This window comes from Sceloporus undulatus, chromosome 6, assembly GCF_019175285.1.
Source record: "Sceloporus undulatus isolate JIND9_A2432 ecotype Alabama chromosome 6, SceUnd_v1.1, whole genome shotgun sequence".
In the NCBI taxonomy this organism is placed as follows: domain Eukaryota; kingdom Metazoa; phylum Chordata; class Lepidosauria; order Squamata; family Phrynosomatidae; genus Sceloporus; species Sceloporus undulatus.
In genome coordinates, this window is record NC_056527.1 from 115,423,679 (window position 1) to 115,446,316 (window position 22,638).

Consider the following 22,638-nt stretch of genomic DNA (forward strand, 5'->3'; position numbering starts at 1 on the left):
GAAATGTATTTTAATACATAGTTATGTATAAATACATATTAATACCTTTTTATATATATATATATATATATATATACACACACACATATATAATTTGTATATAATACATATATATAATTTTAAAATTATATATATGTATATTGATATATATATTAATATACGTATGTTATATATATAAATATATAAAATATAAATATATATATATATGACATATATATTATTTGTATATATTATTTTTATATTATGTATGTATATTAATATATATATTACATATTTATACTTATATTAATACATATGTAATATTTGATATATACATACTTGTTTAAATAACAAAAATTATATATATGATATATATAAATATATTATATATATTTAAATGTATTTATTTAATATAAATTCAAAATATTTTAAAAATGTGTAATTGTTTTAACTTTTTCAGTCGTTTAATACACTCCAGGGCAGTTTATTTTGTTTTATTTCTCGGTGGCTCACAAATAAAATACATTAAAAACGTATTAACAACAACAAAAAGAAATGCTTGTGATTTTTTTTTATTTGTTGTTTTGTTGTTGTTGTGTGCCTTCATTTCGTTCCCGATTCATGAGGGCCTTAAGGTGAACCCATCGCAGGGTTTTCCTGGCAAGTTGCTGAACCCACTACCCCACACTGACTCTCTTTTTAAACTGTATTGTTTTGAGTCCCTGTGTTGTGTTGTGTTGTGTTGTATTGTATTGTATTGTATTATTTGAAAAAGTGCCAGGTCTCAAAGCCTTGTGTTTTGCTCACAGCAACCCTGTTTAACAAATTGCATCCAGCCCCTCAGACATCTATTTTAAAGTTATGACTTGAACCCTGAGCAGATTTGATGCTTTACTGACATCATGGCTGCCACAGGCCCTGTCTCTCAGTTCAGGGAATGTAAGGGAGAAGGTGGAAGACCTGTGGCGGCTCAATTGTAAACAGAAATCACTTTGTTCATGCTCAGAGGTTCTCTGACCCATTTCTCTCTTCTGCTCCTCAAAAGAACTGTCCTTAAAAATTTCATAGCCATTCAGAGACACAGGAACTATAGCTCCCATTGCTCATTGTATCACCTACTATTATGTTTGTGCAACATAGACTAACCAGTCCTGATGAAGTTAATATCCTATTATTGTTTGTTAAAATTAATTCTGAACTGATATTCTTTTGCCAAACGAAGTCCTGAGAACCTCTCTGTTGAATATGTGGGCTTACAGCTTCCTCTATGGTCGCAACAAGGCAAGCTTACAAATTTCTGGTTTGTGCTAATAAAGGTCCAAAACACACTGCAGAAATAATCCAGTTTGACAACACTTAAACTGTCCCGACTCAGTGCTATGGAATTCTGGGAACTATAGTTTTGTGAGACATTGAGCCTTCTCTGCCAGAGAGCTCTGGGGCCACAATAAACTACAATTCCCAGGATTCTTTAGCATTGAGCCAGGGCAGTGAAAGCGGTCTCAAACTGGGTTATTTCTGCAGTGTGTTTTGGACCTATATTTCCAGAATGTCTGCACAAAATAATCCCACTTGCTTTTATCTGGCAAATATATCCTTCTTCTGAGTAAGAGATGTGGGAGTGAATTTGATATTTTAAGGCACAGAATTTCCTCCCGAATACTGGAAATTTTGCTCCGTTTCTTCTGCCTCTTGCTTTGAAACGGAGCATTTTATTCCTGCAGCCTTTTTGGAGTAAAATCTTTTGACATTTTGTTTTCACTGCAGCTTTTGATTTCTGTGATGAGGTTTTAAAATGCTACTTTTACTGCTGCAATGTGTATGTTTTTCTTAACTATTGGGGTGGACCTAATTTTAACTTGATTCATATTTTTATTTAAAAGCCACCATGACTTAGGTTCCTGTTACAGAATAGTGGGATATAAGTGATAAATCATAGCCTTAACACCTAGAAACACATTTCTTTAATGTGAAAGCAGAAGTTATCAGGATATAGATTTTCATTACCCGTTTCCAAGCCTTATGTTTGTGTGATGCTTCAGTAGAATACATACAGCACAGGTTTTATCCAACATGTAGTAGGAGATAAGGACTGTTTGTAAAAAACAGTTGGAATAAGAGATAATAGTTGTTAGAGTCTGTATTGATAAAGCCATTTTAGGTTTTTTTATTAATAAAGTTTATTTCCAAGATCTGTAAAAAGAAACTGTTGGAACAGAAATGAAATAAAACAAACCATCAAATTAAAAAATAACCCAACGTCAAATCCTTGCTAATATACATAACTCCTTATATATATATTTTCAATATATAACTATAGGCATTTTCTTCACCCAGGTGGAAAGGGAAAGAAACAGCTTCTCACCCAACTGTACTTTTAACAGCACCAGGCACCATGGGCACATAAAGGAAGGAAATAAACTGGAAATTCAGGGAGCAAGGGAGCTGGAAAAGGGACTGCTTCATGTATTATGACAGCCAGCTACCAGGCTCCGTGGAAAAGTGAGCCTACTATGCCCCACTCTTCTCCCTCCAGCATGCAAAGAAGAGGATCCTCAAAAACTGCAAGGAAAGATCCACCAAAAATATATATTTATATAGGTACTCTGCCCCCTCCTCCCAAAAAAGCCCATAATCCCTCCAACAGTGGAAGGATCTAGTTTTAACCTCTACCGGAGTGGGGATCATGTGACTCTCCAGATGTCATTGGGACTGCAGCTCCCAGTGGCCCTAGTCCAAGGTGGGGAATGATGGCAGCTGTAGTCCAAAGAGGGCCGCATGAGGCGGTCCACCCCTTCTCTCGCCTCACACCCTCCAGGTATGTTAGACGACAACTTTTATTCTACTGCAGACAGCCACAAAGGCCATGGGTGATGGGAGATGTAGCCCACCATATCTGGAGGGGGTGCCAGGTTTGCGGGGAAGGTTAAAGGCCATCTCGGCTGGAAAATCCTCTTCCAGATCCAGAAGGCTGGAGAGCAGAAACGGCAAGGGTAGTGCCTGCTGTTGTACCAATTATCATCTGTGAGGCCGGCCCTGCCGGTCCATTTATAATTCAGATGGCATCGTTTAAAAATAATAGTATGATTGGCTGGGACCTGTCATTCAATTGCATAAGAGCTCTGAAGGAATCTAATCATAGTGGACAAAAATAAAATAACAATAAATGTCTTCACAGTTCCCAGCTGGTCAGCAACAAGAGCCAAACTCGCCTTGGAAGAGGCAGAGATCTCTGATTAACTTTGCTTGGCTTCTGTTGATTTGACTGGATTGGATTGCACAGCTGATAGAAAGAGGAGTCCACCAACTGGTCATGTTTCAGGCAGTGAAAAATCAGTAGGCAACTACTCCCACCCCAGTGCAAAAACTGCTGTTTTTGACCAACACAAAAATAAAAATAAAAGATCAGGAATCCACAGCAGTATTTAGTATCTAGCCAGATTTTTAGGGTTCACTGATTGGCTACTTTTCCTGACCAACAAGTGAGGAGAAATTTGGGGTGCTGCTTCCTTCCTCTTCCCGTCAATCAAAAAAGTTGCCACTGTAGTGACCAAGGAAACTCTCAAACAATTCTAGCCAATAAAAGGACAGGTCATAGATAGCCAAGGTTTTCAGTTGAGATCCCAGCCCATGGAAAGAGAGCTTCTAGCCTTGCCAGGCTAGCCAATCTGCAGAGAACTCTGCAATGGAAGGTACCACTTTGAGCCCTACCCATCCTAGCAATGGGAAACAGAGCTTGATCACAGCCCTAGACAACGAGAGCAAAAACTTAGTCCATCTTGAGGTTGACATAGATGTAGCGGATGAACTTCAGGGAGGCAAAGAACGAGATGGTCCCCAGCATCAGGAAGAAGACGTAGCCCGTGAGGAGGGAGTAGCCAAAGAATTCCACTGTCTGGACCGCGCCGGACATGTTAGAGCGCCGTGAATAGTAGAAGACGGAGTAGAGAAAGATGAAGAGGCCCGTGGAGCCGGTGCTCAGGACGGAGCGCCACCACCAGCGGTAGTCCTCACCCGAGAGCTGGAAGTAGGTGAGAGCAATGGAAATGCAAGCCCCAACGCTCAACAGGATGGCAAAAACGAAGAAGAGGATCCCGTAGAGTGTATACTGCTCTCGGCCCCAGACAGTGGCAAAGATATAGTACAGCTCCACAGAAATGGCACTGCCAAGAAAGAGAGAGAAGACACAGTCAGAGCCATCTTCCAAAATAATCACCTCCAGACTCAAGCGCTTGGTTTCTACTCTTCATGTTTCTGAAATTTCCTTTGTCTTCATGTACTGCTATATAGCAGGTCACTATATTCCCCTTTGAAAAGACAGGGAAAGTGTGTTAAAGTAGTGACTCTATGGCAGGGACATGAGCCTAGGCTTGGCACATTTGACTCTCCACACTGGGAAGTGAGACCCTCAAGGAAAGGATCCATCATTAGAGACAGGCCACAGCCTGCTTTGTGAGAGCTGGGAGGAAGGAAATGTGGACAAGAAATGAGCAGGGACAGGCCAGTTGGTAGTGTTACTGAATGTAAGAATGAACTAGGAACTGAGTCAGTTTCTTCCATCTTTAAGTGGACAGGACTACTGGGGGGGAAGCAAGGTAGTCATATACACAGCTTGGCCTCTAGTCTTTCTTACCTGAAGGGCAGGAATCCTCCGATGGTCATGTGCACCAGTGTGGACTTGTACCAGGGCTGGGGTGGGATCTCTCTTGCAATGTTCTTGGTGCGACAGGGTGCGTCAAAGGGGCCAGCCCGGTTCTTCCCAAAGATGCCTCCGATGACGGTCAGGGGAAAGCCCACTAGCAGCCAAACCGTGAGCAGGAGGAGGATGGTGGTGGCTGGAAGCGCCTGTGTCGACCCATTGGCCCAGTGCACCGAGTTGACCACACTCCAGGTCAGGAAAAAAGGAGCTGGACAGAAAAAGAAAATAGACACCACCATCAGCAATAACAATTGGAAATGGCACGTCCAGGAGAAACCCTTCCATCTAAGCCTGCAGCAAGAGTGGTTGAAGCCATCCATTTGTTCCTGCTCTGTGGGTCTCTTCACAGCCATAGTCGGTGAGACTGTAGAAGAAGGGCTTCTTTATGGCTGTTCCCACACTTTGGAGCTTCCTTCTAGGGGAGCTAGAATGGCTTCTTCGCTATTGTCCTTTCAGCAGTAGGTGAAGACCATTATTTTCCAGCATTTTCCAGGGAAGTGATTTTAACAAGAAAAAGACCTCTATAAAATAATAATAATAAAACTTTTATTTATATCCCGCTTTTCTGTTACAAGACAATCAAAGCGGCTCACAACATATTAAAATCCACATTTACAAAATTATGTCCCAAATTCCCCTCCTTAAAACAGGATTAAACATGTACAATTAAAATATCTATTAAAAACACGATAAAAATATAACAAGGACAGAGCGGTGGGCTAATCCATGATGTGGGGGGCAGTCATTCTGCTGCATTGTTTTTAATCTATGTTTTAAAGTAAAGATTAAATTGTTTTAATTCTGTTGTGTTTGAATACTATTTTAATCTTAATTTTTTATGTTTTAATTACAAGTTGGGTCTCCCGCATCCAAAATGCTTAGGACCAGAAGTATTTTGGATTTTATTTTTTGTGGATTTTAGATTACCTGTATTTCCATATATGTGCATAGTGAAATATCTTGGGAGTTGGGACCCAAGTCTAAACATAAAAATATGAATTTTAAAGCTGTATCTCTTTTAACCTTTGGAAGCTGCCTTGAGCTGTCTTCCTCCCAATATCAGGATTCAATGCAGCTTACAGGTTACATAAGAAAAATACAGTTAAAAACATACAAAAAGTTAAAATTAAAATGGAATTAAACTATTCATGATATTTAAACAACTTAAACCTACACTTTACAAGATAAAAAGCAACTAAAAACAGTCCTGTCTAAAACAAGACAGCATGCTCAGCCCATTCTTTAAAACCCTTGTGTTTTAAAGGCCTGCTGGAATAAAACGGATTTTGCCTCCCAGCGGAAGGAGACCAAGAAAAGAACCATTCTGGCCTCCCACAATGGGAGTTCCAGAGGCTAGGTGTAGCCACTGGGAAGGCCCTGCCTTGCATCACTGCCAGCTGTGCCTGTGGAGATTATGGGGCCTTTTCTGAGGATCTTAGGGTCCAGGTAGGTTCATATGGGGAGATATGATCTGCCAGATAGCTTTGATTTCAGCCATATGCAAGGGCTCAACTAGATGGGACCTTACCAGAGAAAAGGCTTGTAGTGAGAAGAATATTCCAGACCCAACGCTCTCCTCCAATCTGGCGATAGAAGTTGCTGGAGACATAGCCAGAGATGCAGCAGGTGAGGGCATAGAGGAGGATGGCAGCTGAGTTGATGGCGCCATGCCGGTGGACATTGAACATGCCCAAGAGTGCCATCACAATGATGCCTGTGCCCAAGGCCAAGAATTGGCTGCCCACGCCAAGCACAGCACAGAGAAGGCTACGGCAAGGTGGGAATCGGAAGACGTCTGTGTGGATGATCTTCCACCCATTATCCCCTTGGTCAAAGTCATCACCCGAAGATGAAGAGGAGGCCTCCTCATCCAGGTTGTAGCGAGCCAGGTCATTCTTAAGGACCCGCATGAGGATGACAACCACAAAGCCCACTAGAAGGAACACCAACACCATGGAATTGATGATGGACAACCAATGGATCTCCAAGGTCCGTGGAAAAAAGCCATCATCCCCACCCCGGCTCCCCCGGCGTTCGCCTCGTCGTTCTGAGGTGGTCTCAGACCAGCGTACACTGTAGGTGTGTGTGATGGGGAGGCTGTTCCGGACATCATCCAGACTGGTGGGCTTGACATTGCGAACACTGACATTGGCATAGATTATGCGGTCTCCATTCCATTCCAGATGGAAGTCCAGGTGGGTCCAAAGCCCAATCTTGTGGCTGTGGGGCAAGAAGCCACTCTCCTCCATGTAACCCACAAAGCCACGGAGGGGCAAGTCATCCACCACAAATTCAAAGTAGTAGAGCTCTTCAATAGCTTGGCGGAGGCGTTCCACCTGCCAGGAGAAAATAAAAGGAACCATCACCAAACCAGGAAGCTAGGGGAAAATGCTAAGATCCCAATTCCCAGGCCTTTCTTTAATTTCCTAGATATCAATACACCTCAAAGAGAAGAAGCAAGAAAATGGATGCACAGGTCATTGACATTCCCAGATCCAAGCCTCCAGCTTCCAATTGCTGTTGTTGCTGCATTTATATCCCATTTTCTCCAGGCCTTGGGCTTAAATTAACTTACAAAGTTTAAAGCAAATGCATATGAAAAGCACAATTACATGTTGTCGCTAATTGCCTTCAACCTTCTTCTAACTAATGGCCACTTTGTCATGGGGTTTTCTGGTAAAATTTCTTTAAAGGAGGTTTGGCATGAACATCATTTGAGGCTTGGAGAAGGTGACTTGCCCAAGGCCACCTAGTAGGTTTTCATGGTCGAGTGGGGCTTTGAAACCCAGTGTCACAGAGTCCCAGTCCAACACTCCAACCATCACACCACATTGACTTTTAAAAATATGCAGACATGTTATTATTATAATGCAGTCCAACTGGCCACAGAATTAAATCTGCTTAAAGCAAACCCATTCCTAAGACTAAAGGGGAAAGTTAATAAAGCAGCACAATGGTAAAAGCTCTTGGATGTTGTTGTCATTGTGGTGTGCCTTCAAGTCATTTCCAACTTATGACAACCCTAAGGCAACACTATCTTGGCAAGATTTGTTCAGAAAAAGTTTGCCATTGCCTTCCACTGAGGCTGAGAGCATAAGACTTGCCCCAGGTCACCCAGTGGGTTTCATGGCTGAGTGGGGATTCAAACCCTGGTCTCCAAAGTTGCAATCCAACATTTGAATGATATGCCACACTGACATTTTTGACATCCCAGCTTCATCAGCTAACTCTCACTGGCACCAGGAAACTGTGCTGAGAAATCAGAATCTGAAATACTGGTCAGAATAGGCTCTAAAATATGTAAGCCAATACAGATACATTTGACAGAACCAGAAATCTGAGAGGCACACACCTCTGCCTGGAACTGATTAGAACACAGAGTTTCTAACAGGACTTACCTCCTCAGATGAAAGCTTCATTTCACAGAGGATCTTCTTTTCGACGTTCTCGCGGAAGCGGATCTCGTACATGGACTCGGCCATGCGGTCTCCATCCAGCACTTCCCCCAAAGTAAGGCTTTTGTGGCGAATGTTGGCTGGGGAGCACACAGGAAGTTGGTAGTAATGGTAGGTCTCCTGGGGGTTGTGGTAAGGTCCAACTTTGTTGACGTAAAGCATCACTGCATCCCCTTGCTTGTAGTGACCCTCCGAAGAGGCCACAGAGAACAGGAAAAGGAGTGAGAAGAGGAGCACAAGGGATGGGTAATGGGCCATTATGGGGTGGCTTGGGGATAAGGGAGGGATGGGATCTGGGCTGTGATTTGGGAGGAAAAAGAGAAAGCCGAGGTTTAGCAATAAATTATTTGCATGTACGTTCATTTTATGCTTAGGACAGGAGAGTACAACTTGTGCTCCTTCAGATGTGGTTGGACTGCAACTTCCATAATCCCACACCATTGGCCATGATGATGGGAGTTGCAAACCAATAATGTTTTGAGGGCCACAAGCTCCTCATCTTGATTTAAGATTTCAAATCACCATTTCAGCCAACATCACCTTGAGATTCTAATATTTCTTTGTCAAGGTGCTTTCCTCAGTGCTTGCAGACTCTGGGAAATGCCCAGTCTGAACTGCTTCTCATTTTACCCTGGTTATCTGCCTCACAGACCCACCTATCAGACACATTATGTTTTCCCTCCAAAACTAGGCATCTGCCTCATAGTCTGTTACTTGGTTTTCATTCAAACAAACTCACACTCAACAGATACCCTTGTACTTGTGGGCAACCTTTGCAACTCATGCCAAACTCAGCCTTTAATATTTGAAAGGCACTTGCCTATTTCAGCACCACCTGTGGCTTCTGAGCATCATTGGGACTAGGCTAAACCAAAACTGCTCCCAAGGAATTAACTATGCTCTGGGGAAACCAGTTAAACCCAGAGATTTTAGTAGAGTAGGGCTCAAACCCCTCACAACTACAAGCATGCAAAGGGGCCTTATAGCGCCTTTGAGACTAATTCTCTGAAAGATGTAGCATAAGCTTTTGTAGACATGGTCTACTTCCTCAGATGCATGGAGTGAATTGGTTCTGCATCTGAGGAAGTAGACCAAGTCTACAAAACTGGTTAGAATCATAGAATCCTAGAGTTGGAAGGGACTGCAAGGGCCATCCAGTCCAACCCCATTCTGCCATGCAGGAACTCTCAATCAAAGCATCCCTCTGCTTAAAGACCTCTAAGAAAGGAGACTCCACTACTCTCGGAGGAAGGAGTGTGCTCCACTGTCAAACAGCCCTTACTGTCAGGAAGTTCCTCCTAATGTTGAGTAGAATCTCTTTTCCTGGAGCTTGCATCCATTGCTCCATTGGGTCCTAGTCTCTGCAGCAACAGAAAACAAGCTTGCTCCCTCAAAATGACACCCCTTCAAATACTTAAGCAGAGCTATCATTTCGCCTCTCACCTCCAGAGACTAGAACACGGAACAATGGCCATTGTCATAGGAATGCTTTGATGGAGAGTTCCTGCATGGCAGAATGGGGTTGGACTGGATCAGGGCCCTTGTGGCCTCTTCCAACTCTATGATTCTATGAAAGGCGGCATATAAATGAAGTAAGTTTACAAAGGCTTATGCTGCAACTCCTTTTGCTAAATTAGTCTCAGTGATCCCTTTGCATAGTGATGTTGCAGAGCGATATTCCAGAACAACGTGGCCATGCTTCTGAGTTCAACTCCAGTGTGTGGCATCATGCCACTCTGGACACTCTCTAGGAGGCAAAGCCAATCGGGGATCCTTGCTGGAGATGAGGAAGTGGAGGATGGTGGGCCACTGCTTCCCAGCAATGCCAAACTGGGGGAGACCCTTCATGGCCACATCCCCCAGATGGGAGCCCCATGCCCACCCAGGGCCCATCCTCATGGCCAGCCAAGTGAGAGCCTGCGACGTGGCTCAGCCCTGGGCGCCCCCCATCCCTGCCCCATGCTTCTCCTCCCCAGGCCCCAGACACACTGCATGCTCTGTCTAGTCCCAACTCACCACCAGTCTCCCTAGGGCTGCCCTGGCCACTGCCTGAGGGTCCTCCTGCGGCTCCTTTGGCTCACCCAAAAACAAGGGTAAGGAGGGGGGGGTCTCCTTAACCAAACTAGGTGGGGATGGCCTCTCTCAAACCCAAGGGGTGCCCTTGGCACTGCCTGAGCCCACTCCTCCCCTCCAACAAACTCCCAGCCCACGCCCTGCGTTTCCCTGCCTCTCCAATGTCACACTGCCCGGTTTGTTTAAGGAGGGGATGAACCATGCCAACTACCGCAGGCTCAGACGCCCCCGGGTCCTTCAGGCGATTCGCGCGGCCAGCCCCAGCCACGTCCGTCCCCTGCTTCCGCCCTCACTCGGCTGCAAGGGCTTCGCTGCCCACACTAAGACGTACTTCCGGGTTTGAGGCTTGCCGTCGGCTCCATAGCGACAGAAAGAGGGAAGCGCACACACAGACGTTGTATACACAAGAGTCGGATCTGCTTAGGCCCCGCCCACTTCTTAAAGGGCCAGCGTCGATTTTCAGCAGCACTCCCAAATGGAAAGTGGTTTTGGTTTAAGGGATTAAATCCAGTTTGACACCGCTTTGGCTGCCTGCTACAGAATCCTGGGGGTCCGTCGTTTGGTGAGGCACCAGCACACTTTGACAGAGAAGGCTATATAAAGGCCTTGTGACTGAGACTACAAATCCCAGGATTCCATGGGCTGGAGCTGCAGCACTTAAAAAGTGGTGTCAAGTTGCATTGTTTCTGCAGTGCAGATGCACCCTGTTGTTGCTGTTAATCCTTTCCACTTTTCCCAACGTTACTGTGTTTTCTAATGCGTTGTGTCTTCTCACAATGTGGCCAAAGTATGACAGCCTCAGTTTGGTCATCTTTAGCTGCATCCAGACTGGAGAAATAACCCTGTTTGGCACTGCTTTAACTCTTTCTGGCTCAAGGCTATGGGATTCTGGGAGTTTGAGTTTGTTGTGGGGCCCAGAGCGGAGGGCCCACAACAAACTCAAACTCCCAGAATCCCTAGCTGAATGCCAGACAAATTAAGCGTGCCAACACAGGTTATTTCTCCAGTCTGGATGCCGCCTTCCTTTAGAGTGCTCGCTGTTTTTCTTCCGTGCTTAAAAAGCCCAATGCGTTTCGGCCACACTGGGCCTTCTCCAGGGCTGAAAACAAACGCATTATACACGCTTAAAATAAATTTAAAAAGATAAGGCAAACTCATCAAATTATAATTCAGAATTAGTCTTAGAAATGTTATCAAAGTCCATCAATACTAGAGTTGGAAGAGACCCCAAGAGGGCCCTGATCCAGTCCAGCCCCATTCTGCCATGCAGAAATCACAATCAAAAACATCCCCATTGACAGATGTCCCTCCAGCCTCTGTTTAAAGACTCTAAGAAAAGAGACTCCAATGCATCCGACGAGGTCTCCACTGTCGAACAAGGGTTTTCTAAGGGAGATTAGCCATTAGAAGAGGTCTGAAAAGTGCTTTTTTTTGGATTACAATATCCAACGAGCCCGTAGACATCATGGCTGGGAATGGTGTAGCTTGCCTGTCTGTGCCTTATTTCACACACACACCACACACACCACACACACATCCGTGTAGGCCAGCATATCATTGTCCTTAACTGTGGAATAGCAAGGAAGGGAAGGTTGTGGGATTTTCTGCTCAGGTGGTGAACTTGGATCCTGGGAGGGTTAGAGAAGAGTATCCTTTGCTGCCCCACTTTCAGGTGGTAAAATGCCCTTGGTCAGCCCTGAGCATGTTCACTATTGTGCTTCTGCCTCAGGAGCAAAATTCTTGGTCATCCCACGCTGGTGGGGAAAGGGTGCCATTTCCTGCCTCAGGTGGCAAAATGTCTTGGGTACCCCTTACTTGGTGGGAGGAAAAGCTGCCATTTCCTACCCTCCTCAGATGGCAAAATGTCTTGGGTCATGCCCTGACATGGCTGGGGTGGACATTCGCTGCCCTTTCTCAAGTGGCAAAATGTCTTCGGTCAACAACATCCTGGCTGAGGTGGACAAGGGCTCCATTTGCTGTCCCCCCCCTCAGGAGACAAAATATCTTAGGTCAACCATAACCTGTCTGAGGTGGAGGAGGCTGCCATTTTGCTGTCCCTTCTCAGACATTAAAATATTTGGGGTCCTCCCTAACCTGGCTGAGAAAGAAGGCTGACATTTTGCTGTTCTGCCCCAGCTGGCAAAATGCCTTTGGTCAACCCCAACCTGGCCAGAGTGGGGAAGGCAGCCATTTTGCTGTTCTGCTTCAGGTGGCCAAATCTCTTGGGTCCTTCCGAAATTGGCTGAAGTGGAGAAGGCTGCCATTTTGCTGCCCTGCTACAAGTGTTAATATATCTTGAGTCCTCTTTAACCTGGCTGGGGTGGAGAAGGCCGCCATTTGTCTACCCACCTCAGGCAGTGGCAGCCCAATACTTTAACCCACTACCCCTGCCCCAATGTTTTTCTGCCTTTTTTTCTCCCAGAGGGTCATCCAGGTGGGTTGGGGAGTCATAGAATCACAGAATCAGAAGAGACCCCAAGGGCCCTGATCCAGCCCAACCCCGTTCTGCCATGCAGGAACTCTCCATCAAAGCATCCCTGACAGATGGCCATCCAGCCTCTGCTTAAAGACCTCCAAAGAAGGGAAGGAGTGTATTTCACGAAGTTCTTCCTAATGTTGAGCTGGAATCTCTTTTCCTGGAGCTTGCATCCATTGCTCCCAGTCCTAGTCTCTGGAGCAGCAGAAAACAAGCTTGCTCCCTCCTCAATATGACATCCCTTCAAGTATTTAAACAAGGCTATCATATCACCCCTAAACCTTCTCTTCTCCAGGCTAAATATCCCCAGCTCCCTAAGTCATTCTTCATAAGGCATGAGGCAGAAATAGTGCAGACCCTTCCCCATTTTGTTTGTATACTCTTTGAGAGAAATCACTGGAGTTGTAAACACTCCAAATTACAGGACCATAGGGATAAAGGGACCAGGCAGTGTGGCATTTCTGTATGTATGTATGTATGTATACACACACACACACACACACACACACACACAGTCGTCCCTCTGTTTTCATGGGGGATCCATTCCAGACCCTCCCTGCAAAAATGGAAATTTGTGAACATTGAAGCCCCATTGGGTTGAATGGCCATGCGTCACAGGCACATGTGCCATTTTAACCCTCCCTGTTTGCCAGTCCGTGAAGGACTGAGACCTCGGACTCAAAGTCCACAAAAACGCAGGGATGACTGTATATTCCAGATGCCCTTGAAAAGGCATAACCAATGATATGTCTTGGGACCGGAGGACACAGGGACAAACGATGCAATCTCTCTTGACAATTGCTCATTCTGTTCATGTTTTTATATAATTATACTACATTCATACCAATACACATGTATTTTAAGTGTATTTACATTTCTTTTCAGCCCCTGAAGATGGCCTAGTGTGGCCGAAATGCGTTGGGCTTTGCAAACACCGAATAATCATAATTTTTGTGGGTTTTTCTGGCTATGGGGCCATGTTCTGGAAGTTTATTCCTGATGTTTTACCAACAACTGTGACTGGCATCTTCAGATCTTCATTTCTCTGAAGATGGCAGCCACAGATGCAGGTGAAATGTTAGGAATAAACTCTTCTAGAACACAGCCTCATAGCCCCCAAAACTCACAAAAAACTATGGATGCCAGCCGTGAAAGCCTTCAAGTTCCCACTGAATAAACAGTTGATTATCTTGGAGCACATGGAGCTTGTCTCCTTTCTGTTTGCTGCTTGGCTCCTTGTTTTCAGTTCCTTATTTATATTGCTCTACTCTAGGACTCACCTGTTTGTTGTTTTTGCTATCCATGGTACCCTCAGCACTCTTCTCCAGCACTGCATCGCAGATGAATTTATCCTCTTTTCATCCATTTTCTTAACTGTCCAGCTGTCCCATCCATACACAGTAATGGGGAATACAATTGCTTGAACAGTTCTGACTTTCGTGCTTAGTTGCATATCTTTGCTCTTTAGGACCTTTTCTAGTTCTCTCATTGCTCCCCATTCTTACAGCCTTCTTCTGGTTTCTTGACCACAGTCCCCTTTCTGTTCAATGTTTGATCCCAGGTATAGGAACTCTTTTACTATTTCTGTTTCCTCATTGAATCTAGATTGGACGTGTGAAGCTCCTCTGTGGTCATTATTATTTTTGTTTTCTTTATGATGATGATGATGATGATGATGATGATGATGATAATAATAATAATAATAATAATAATAATAATAATAATAATAATAATAATTTGTTTTATTTATATACCTCTATTCCAAAGATCATAGCGGTGAACAGCAAGTAAGCTAATTAGCAAGTAAGCTGTTCAACAGTCATCCTACAGCTGCCGGCGAAACATCAGGAATAAACTCTTATAGAACATGGGCCTCTCGTAGCCCGAAAAACCCACAAAAAAACTATGGGTGCCAGCCGTGAAAGCCTTCAACTTCACAGTAATCCTACCTTTGCACTTTCTTCCTTGACCTTTCTTAGTAGTTGCTCTAGGTCTCCAATGTTTTCTGATAATTGGAGCACATTACATCAGCAACATCCTTTGTTGTCAGACAATCCCCAGTTCCATCCACAGACGTTTCCCTGTAGTAACCAGAACCCTGCTGTCCTATCAGTGTAGTTGGAATGCCAAGGGCTAGCTATGGCACCATTAGAATCCCGGAGGATCCAAGTGCCAAGGGTAAGACCCCATCAAAGCAGTGGAGGTCCAGACCAGCGGATCTCATTTCTTCCTTTGAAGGATGTCCATTTGGATTCTCCCATCCCCAGACTCAAGTTGGCTGAGATAGGTGGATCTCCAACTAGATCTTCCCCAAGTCAGCCACCCAAAAAGAGACACTTGTCAGGCAGATCTCTGTGAACTCGGATACACACTGGACAAAGCAGACCATCCTTTCCTCACCAGACTGGCTTCTCGAGAGATGTAGTGTACTTCTCCATCCTTCACAGCGCATCCTACCAAGGATCCTTTCCCCATTAAATAATTAAAAAAAAAAAAAAGTATAGCCAAAACCAAAGGCTATCAACAAACTGAAGGTGTTTTGGGGTCACAAACTGACATTTAATCATGGTGGAACATTCATCCTCCACACCGTATGTTTCGGTGATGGATCAGTATGGGTACCAAATTGGCAAAGTGATCGGGCATGGCTCCTATGGGACTGTCTACGAGGCTTATTTTTCCAAGCAGAAGACGATGGTGGCCATCAAGATTATCTCCAAAAAAAAGGCCTCGGAGGATTACCTCTCGAAATTCCTACCAAGAGAAATACAGGTTGTTAACTTTACCTGCTCTATGACAGGTAGTTGGATGTCTCCATGGACAAGTGGGCCTTTTCAGCTTCTTACAGCTGCCTACTTCCAGTTTTGAAAATAAATAAACAAACTACATTTTTGGCAACAGATTTCCAGAGTCATGTGGGCAGCATAGCTGATGGCTTTGCGGAGGCAGATATGGGAATTCAGCAGAGATGGCAGTTTTTAAGGCTCTCTTCCCCAATACTTAATTGCATCAAAATATAATACAAGCTGCATTTCTAAAGGTTTGCATTGTTGATTCACTCTTCTTACAGAGGTGCCTTGGTAGTCAAAGCTTCCAGTATTTCCCCCCTACAAACCAGCCCATGCTTTGAGATCTGCCATCCCTCTGTCCCCTGCCTTCACAGGTACATCTGGTGGGATCATGGAAGACAGGGCCTTTTTGGTGGCTGCTCCAAGGCTCTGGGGCTCCCTTGCCAAAGAAGTTAGACTGGCAACTCTCCCTAAGTTTTTTTACACAGGCAAGTAAAGACTCTTCTGTTTAGACAGGAATTTTATGATTGTCTATTTAAGGCCCGTCCTACCAAAATAATATGCTGGATCTAATTGTTTAATCTTGTTGTAACTTTTGTATTTTGTGGATTTTTAATTTGTAGTAAGCCACTTTAAGTCCTGAACTGGGAAACAGGTAGGATAGATAACAACAGCAGCAACAACAATACACCATTTGTCCTCTTGCCCCAAATAATAATAATAATAATAATGTAATATTAATAAGTAAAGTTTGGGGAAATGGCTTCTATGGGCCAGTGCTGACTTCCATGTCAGGGATAGGAGGCTGTGAATACTTTCTTCATTCTGAATTTTACAGAATCTGTCCAAGGCCCTGAACTCTAAATCCAAAATGGTATAAGCACCTTGGACAGCTCATCCTGATGAAAACATAGAATGGATTCACCTCCCTTCTGACATGGGAGCTACTATGGCCTCATTCCCACTTATAGATAAATCAGTGTGCAATCCAAATCGATGGATCGATTCGACAGTGAAGCATGGTTCCCACTACATTTGTCCCGATTGCATTTTTTCCCTCTAAAATAATCCACTTGTGGTTCACATTCATGCATAAATCGATTCAAAATGGATCTGCTCCAGCCGACCGAAGGCCAAATTTAAATTGATTCCGATCAGCATCTGGTTCACACTTGCACAGAATCGATTTATTGAAAAAGACGCAAAAACATCAGCATCAAAAAGGCGTGGGTTAAATGGGTCTAGCACATGGCCCCCTCTCAGAATCGCTTCAGGGTCATTTGAACCAGTTCAAACCAATTTGTGATCTGGTTTAAAAGGTAGTGGGAATCAGGCCTATGTGCTACTGGTTTTAGACTGCAAGCCCCAGAACCCCCAGCCAGAATGACTGGGGATTCTGGGCTTGTAGTCCAAAAAGTGAAAAGGAGTGGAAAGGGGCACCAAAGGTGGCAATGCATGGGTTTAACCCTAAATTTGTTGCTCCTCTCCAGGTGATGAAAAGCCTGCGCCACAAGTATGTGATCAGTTTCTACCAGGCCATCGAGACAACCTCCCGGCATTATATCATCATGGAACTGGCTCCCTGCGGAGACGTCTTGGAGTGGATCCAGAAGTCAGGCGCTTGCTCCGAGGCCCTGGCAGGGAAGTGGTTCTCCCAGATGGCCCTGGGGATTGCCTACCTGCATGGCAAAGGCATCGTGCACCGGTAAGCCAGGAGCAATGCGGACCCCAGTTTGGTGGTAAATCCACTCTGGAGGTTCAGTCTGAACTGTAAGGAAGGTATACAAGGTGCTTCCTCCTCATTGCTAGGAAAGGAGATTCTAACAAATGTCTTATCACCATTTGTTTTCCTGTTGAAGTCAAGTTGGAATGCAAGGTCTCTCAATGCAAACACTGGATATCCATGTATGTATGTATGTATGTATGTATCTGCCACATGCAGTGGCTAAAGGCCCAGGAGCCTTGATAAAAAAAAAAAAAACACAACCCTGCTAACAAAATCCCAGGCAAGGAATGCTGTTTGAAGCCCTGCTGTGTTGTAAGAAATATAACCTGACTTTATCTGTTAGGCAGGCAGAAATAAAGCACTGCAGCCCTGCAGAATTTCCTAACCACCCTCAAGCTTCCGCTGTTTTTATCTCTAATTACCAATCAGAGATAAAAAGCTATTTATAGCCCAGATGCTGTTGCATGGAATTGAACTCCGCTGAAGAAACTTGCCAAGAAAACCCTGTGATAGGGTTGTCGTAAGTTGGAAATGTCTTGAAGGCAAACAACACACAACACACATACTTGGATATGGCTCCACCCTGGAATATTTGGTCCACCCCATCTTTCCCAAAATTGATAGTCAGCACCACGAAACCAAACATGACAACAACAAAAACAGATGAGAATTACATGGCCTTCGGTACCTTATTTGACTGCAGGTTCTAGCTAGCATAGTGAATGATCAGGAATGCTGAGAGTTGCAATCCAACATCTGGCCACATGATCCTCCTATATCACATTATTTAGGATTGGTGGGCAACTGTTGGGGTGGAACCTTGGAGGGCCATGATCGGCCCCTGTTGTTGTTGCTGTGCACCTTGAAATGGTTTCCAACTTATACCGACCTTAAGGTTGACTTATAATGGGGTTTTCTTGGTAAGGTTTGTTCAGAGAGGGTTTGCCCACACCTCAGTCTTAGGCTGAGAAAGTGTGACTTAACCAAGGCCATCCCATGGGTTTCCATGGCCAAACAGGGATTCAAACTCTGCTCCCAGAGTTCTAAGCTGAAGAATGAATGCAGTTTGACACCATTTTAACTACTATGGCCCCATCCTATGGAATTCTGGGATTTGTAGTTTGTTGTGGCACCAGACCCCTCTGTCAGAGAAGGCTAAATATCTCACAAAGCTACAAATTCCATAGCACTGAGCCATGGCAGTTAAAGTGGTGTTAAACTGTATTAATTCTGCAGTGTAGGTGCAACCCTAGTCCAACACTCAAACCACTCCACCACACTGGTTGGGAAAACACAGTCTGCCCCTCCAGATGTTGTCCCAAACTCAGAACGCATTGGCTCTCCCTCAGCCACATTGTCTGGGTGAATTCTGCATTTTCTTCACCAAAGCAGCAGTGTTTCCAGGCTCTGTACTTTCCAGTACAACCACACTGACTCTTCCTCTCACCTCCCTCTCTGTTTCTCCCACCTTCAGGGACCTGAAGCTGGAGAACCTCCTTCTCGACAAGCGCGAAAACATAAAGATCTCCGATTTCGGTTTCTCCAAGATGGTATCGGCCCCGACGCAGCCGTCCCAGACCCCGTCCTACCGCATGATGAGCTGCTTCTCCCACCTGAGCCAGACCTACTGCGGCAGCTTTGCCTACGCTTGCCCCGAGATCCTCCTGGGGCTGCCCTACAACCCCTTCCTCTCAGACATCTGGAGCATGGGGGTCATCCTCTACACCTTGGTGGTAGCCCACTTGCCCTTCGACGACACCAACCTGAAGAAGCTACTCCGCGAGACCCAGAAGGAGGTGACCTTCCCCAGCCACCTCCAGATCAGTGAGGAAATTAAGGTGAGCATCACCCCTGCAGGCCTTCCAACATTTCACAGAGGTCAGCCGGGAGAAGTGTGGCAAAGAAGCATCTGAGTGTGGTCAAAGTGGCAAGAGTGAATGATGAAGCTAGGAGAGGCTGCAGGAGTTTGCTTTTGCCTGAGCCTACTGGGAAGTTTCTAGTCCAACACTCAAACCACTAGCTCTCTGAGCCACTAGGGTTTGCCATTGCCTTACTTTGAGGCTGAGAGTAAATTGTCCAACTATGGTTTCTCAGTGGGTTTTCATGGTCCAACAGGGATTCAGACTCTATCTCCAGGAGTTCTAGTCCAACACTAAAATCACTAGGTCTCTGGGCCATTATGGCTACCTAGCCAAATTTTAATGCTTTCTTGCTCTGTGTGTCTCTCCTTCTAGGACTTGATCCACCGTATCCTACGCCCGGCTTCAAAGCGGCTCAACATTCTGGAAGTCCTCAAGGTCCCTTGGGTTCTCAAGTTCTTGGCAGAGAAGCCCACCACCGAAATGAAGGCCCTGGAAGCCATCTGTGGCCCTAGGTCCACTGAAGGTGGGAAGAACCTCACCCCCAGCACCAAGTCGCGCTCCCTGACTTTCACCCCAGATAAAAAAAAGGCTGCTAGCCGGACCCGCAGCACCGGACAACTAAAAGGCTCCAAGAACGCAGAAAAAAGTAGCTGAGACCCATTAAAAAGACTCTTTAAAAAGCAAAGGTGTGGCGATCCAAGTGTTCTGGACTGACTGCTCACCTTCAATGGCCGACCTTTTGTTTTTATTAGTTGGGGAAGTGGACAAGTAAGGAAAACAAAAACACAACACAGCCCAAAATGAGGGGATGGGGAACCCAGAGAAAAGTAATGTGAGATAATGTATCTGCCTGAGTATTCACTTTTATCTGGAGGTAGCAGGAATAAGGTTTGGGACATCAAATCTTCTGGCCTTATGGAAGAAGCAAGCCAAACTGGGAGGAAAATGCCTTTTCCAAAGTCAGGTTTTGGCTGCCAGGGAGAAAACGTTCTCTCCTCGCACTGCTGGCTTCATGCATTTGTTGAACCAAAAATAAAATTTGTGATTTAGGGGCATGAGGTCCTGAGTTCTAATTCATACAACTCTGGGACCCCTTTCACATAGGCCAACTATAATGCTACGATTCCACTTTAACTGCTATGGCGGCATCCTATATTGAGTCCCTATATTGGAAGAAAGATAGGATTTAAGAAAATAATAATAATAATAATAATAATAATAATAATAATAATAATAATAAGTTAATCCGTGGAATCTTGGAATTTCTAGTTTGGTGAAGCAGTAGAGTTTTTTGGCTAAGAATTCTAAACACAGATTTTGTAGGATGTTGCCCTGGCAGTTAAAGTGGAATCACAATACTATAATTGTGTAGTGTGAAGGTGAGAAAAGCTCAGGCTTGCAGGATCTATTTTTCTTGTTTTTCAAGTAGTCAATGATCCACACAGAACCCACAAACCCTCCGACTTGCTGGGATAAAAATATAGCAACAAACCAGCCTCCAGGGGGTTTGAGTGTCCATTTTAATGTTATTCCAGCTTTCCCTATCTGGATTAGTGACCAAAACCAGCCTCCAGTTTTGCCTGGAGCCAACGATATACGTAAAATTAAAGAATTCTGAGCCCCACACTTTGTACCGAGCACCAGCCATGAATGCAGCCTGCAGTCCTTCTGTGCTAAAAGCAAACCATAATAATCCAAGTTTATTTTTTTCCTTCTCGTTTTAGCAGAATAATTCAGAATCCATGGGACAATGAATTCATTCCAGGTTTCAGCCTGAATTTTAAAGGCAATGTCCCAAGGTGCAGAACCTGTTTGAGGGGGACAGGTTTCGGCCCCTTGGATAGTGCTTTTAAAGGTTCAAAAATCTAGAAAGGATTCACACTCCACTGACACATATGCCATCGGCATCTGCTTATCTAGCACCAACCATCTAGATGTCAACCAGCAGACCTCTATCTTCTGCCCACTCTTCAAACAAAATAGGATCTTGCACTATCCAGGCCTTGAGACTGCACCAAAAGAAGCCATGAAGGGCAGCAGGGAAGGCATTGGGTTATGTTATTCCCTTTTCAAAGATTCCTAGAGTTGGAAGAGAACTCTCATCCAGTCTAACCTCCTTCTGCCATGCAGGAACTCACAATCAAAGCACTGCTGACAAATTGCCGTCCAGCCTCTGATTAAAAACCTCCAAAGGGGGAGACTCCACCACCCTCCAAGGGAGTGCGTTCCAGTGTCAAACAGCTCTCACTGTGAGAAAGCTCCTCTTAATATTGAGGTGGAATCTCTTTTACTGTAACTTGCATCCATTGCTCCAGATACTATTTCTTGGAGCAGCAGAAAACAAGCTTGCTTCATCTTCAAATATCGACTATCCATTCAAATACAGTATTGAAACATGGCTATCATGTCACTCCTTCAACTCCAGGCTAAACATGTCTAGCTCCCTAAGCTGTTCTTATAGGGCTCGGTGGTTTCCACACTTTCACATTTTGTTCACCCTCCTCTGGTCATGCTCCGGCTTGCCTACATCAGTTTTGAATTGTGGTGCCCAGAACTGGACAGAGTATTCCAGGTGAGGTCTGACCAAAGCAGAGTAGAGTACTACTATTACTTCCCTTGATCTAGACACCATACTCCTATTGATGCAGCCTATGATCATATTTACGTTTTCAGATGCTGTACCACACTGCTGACTCATGTTCAGCTTGTCATCTACTAATACTCCTAGATCCCTTTTGCATGCAGTTGTCAAGCCAGGTGTCACTCATCCTATACCTATGCATTTCAATTTTACTGCCCAAGTGTAGTATCTGATATTTCTCCCTGTTGAAATTGATTTTGTTACTTTTTGGCCCAGCATTCTAATTTTGAATTCGAACCCTAATTTGATGTCATCTGCAAATCTGAGAAGCATGCCCTCTGTTCCATCACCCAAGTCAAACATTATCAGTGACAAAAATAACAGATTTTGTTTTCCTTTTTTCCTGGCCAACTTTATTAATTGGGGCACCGAGAGGGAACAACAGGCCACTGGAGCAGATGTGCGTATACAAGGAGTTCCATCTCTCCAAACTTCCCCCCTTCCCAACTCTTGACCAGAAGTAGAAACAAAATAAAAATAATAAAACTAAAGACAGGACGCACCCAAAGACAGAAAGAAAGCTTTAAAAAATTAGCAGGTTAGCACACCAAAGTGTAAAAAGAGAAAACGGACGTGTAAACAGCAACTCCAAGCCACATGAACAGACACGCCGCTGACAGAACAGACAAAGAAGATAGTACCTGTTACCCAACGCCCTAGCAGCTGTGGAACGCATCACGATCTCCCCCACCCCACCCCACCCCAAATACACTCCAATGGCACAATGGAAACACCCCCCTCCCCAACTCCCTCACCCCATTTGTTAGCATTCATTTTCAAAGACTGGATGTTGGCAGGAAATACCTGCATACTCAGGGTGTATGTATTTATGTTGAGGTGGGGAGAATGAAGGCATGGGAGACAAAAGCCCCCGAAACACAAAAGGAGTGTGATTCTGGGAGAGCAGGACCATGACAACCCCCATCATTTGACACCCC

At 44.7% G+C, this 22,638-nt stretch overlaps 2 protein-coding genes across 3 annotated transcripts in view; one reads left to right on the plus strand and one right to left on the minus strand.

The window, feature by feature from the left end:
* Positions 1–2,134: 2,134 nt before the first annotated feature.
* Positions 2,135–22,638, minus strand: part of TM9SF1 (transmembrane 9 superfamily member 1) — a 28,547-nt gene continuing 8,043 nt past the window's right edge. The window contains exons 7-10 of the mRNA XM_042473908.1: positions 8,077–8,431; positions 6,207–7,014; positions 4,613–4,886; positions 2,135–4,142 (exon numbers count right to left, since the gene is read on the minus strand). Coding sequence (XP_042329842.1) covers positions 3,749–4,142; positions 4,613–4,886; positions 6,207–7,014; positions 8,077–8,431 — 1,831 coding nt within the window. The 3' untranslated portion in view covers positions 2,135–3,748. The remainder of the gene's footprint in view (positions 4,143–4,612; positions 4,887–6,206; positions 7,015–8,076; positions 8,432–22,638) is intronic.
* TSSK4 (testis specific serine kinase 4) lies at positions 10,646–20,105 on the plus strand. 2 transcript variants are annotated; one of them, XM_042475116.1, is made up of 4 exons: positions 10,646–10,768; positions 16,962–17,176; positions 18,672–19,035; positions 19,432–20,105. In XM_042475116.1, the coding sequence occupies exons 2-4, from the start codon at positions 16,965–16,967 to the stop codon at positions 19,711–19,713; spliced, it is 858 nt and encodes a 285-aa protein (XP_042331050.1). In that variant the 5' UTR covers positions 10,646–10,768; positions 16,962–16,964; the 3' UTR covers positions 19,714–20,105. The 2 variants fall into 2 exon arrangements, with proteins under 2 accessions (XP_042331050.1, XP_042331049.1); XM_042475115.1 differs by lacking the exon at positions 10,646–10,768 and adding an exon at positions 14,844–15,454.

Excerpts from the sequence above, each read along its gene's own strand:
- TSSK4 (XM_042475115.1), top strand. The coding sequence starts at position 15,248 with ATGGTGGAACATTCATCCTCCACACCGTATGTTTCGGTGATGGATCAG. Across the intron at positions 17,177-18,671 it reads GGCAAAGGCATCGTGCACCG|GGACCTGAAGCTGGAGAACC; the intron begins GTAAGCCAGGAG and ends TCCCACCTTCAG. Across the intron at positions 19,036-19,431 it reads AGATCAGTGAGGAAATTAAG|GACTTGATCCACCGTATCCT; the intron begins GTGAGCATCACC and ends CTCTCCTTCTAG.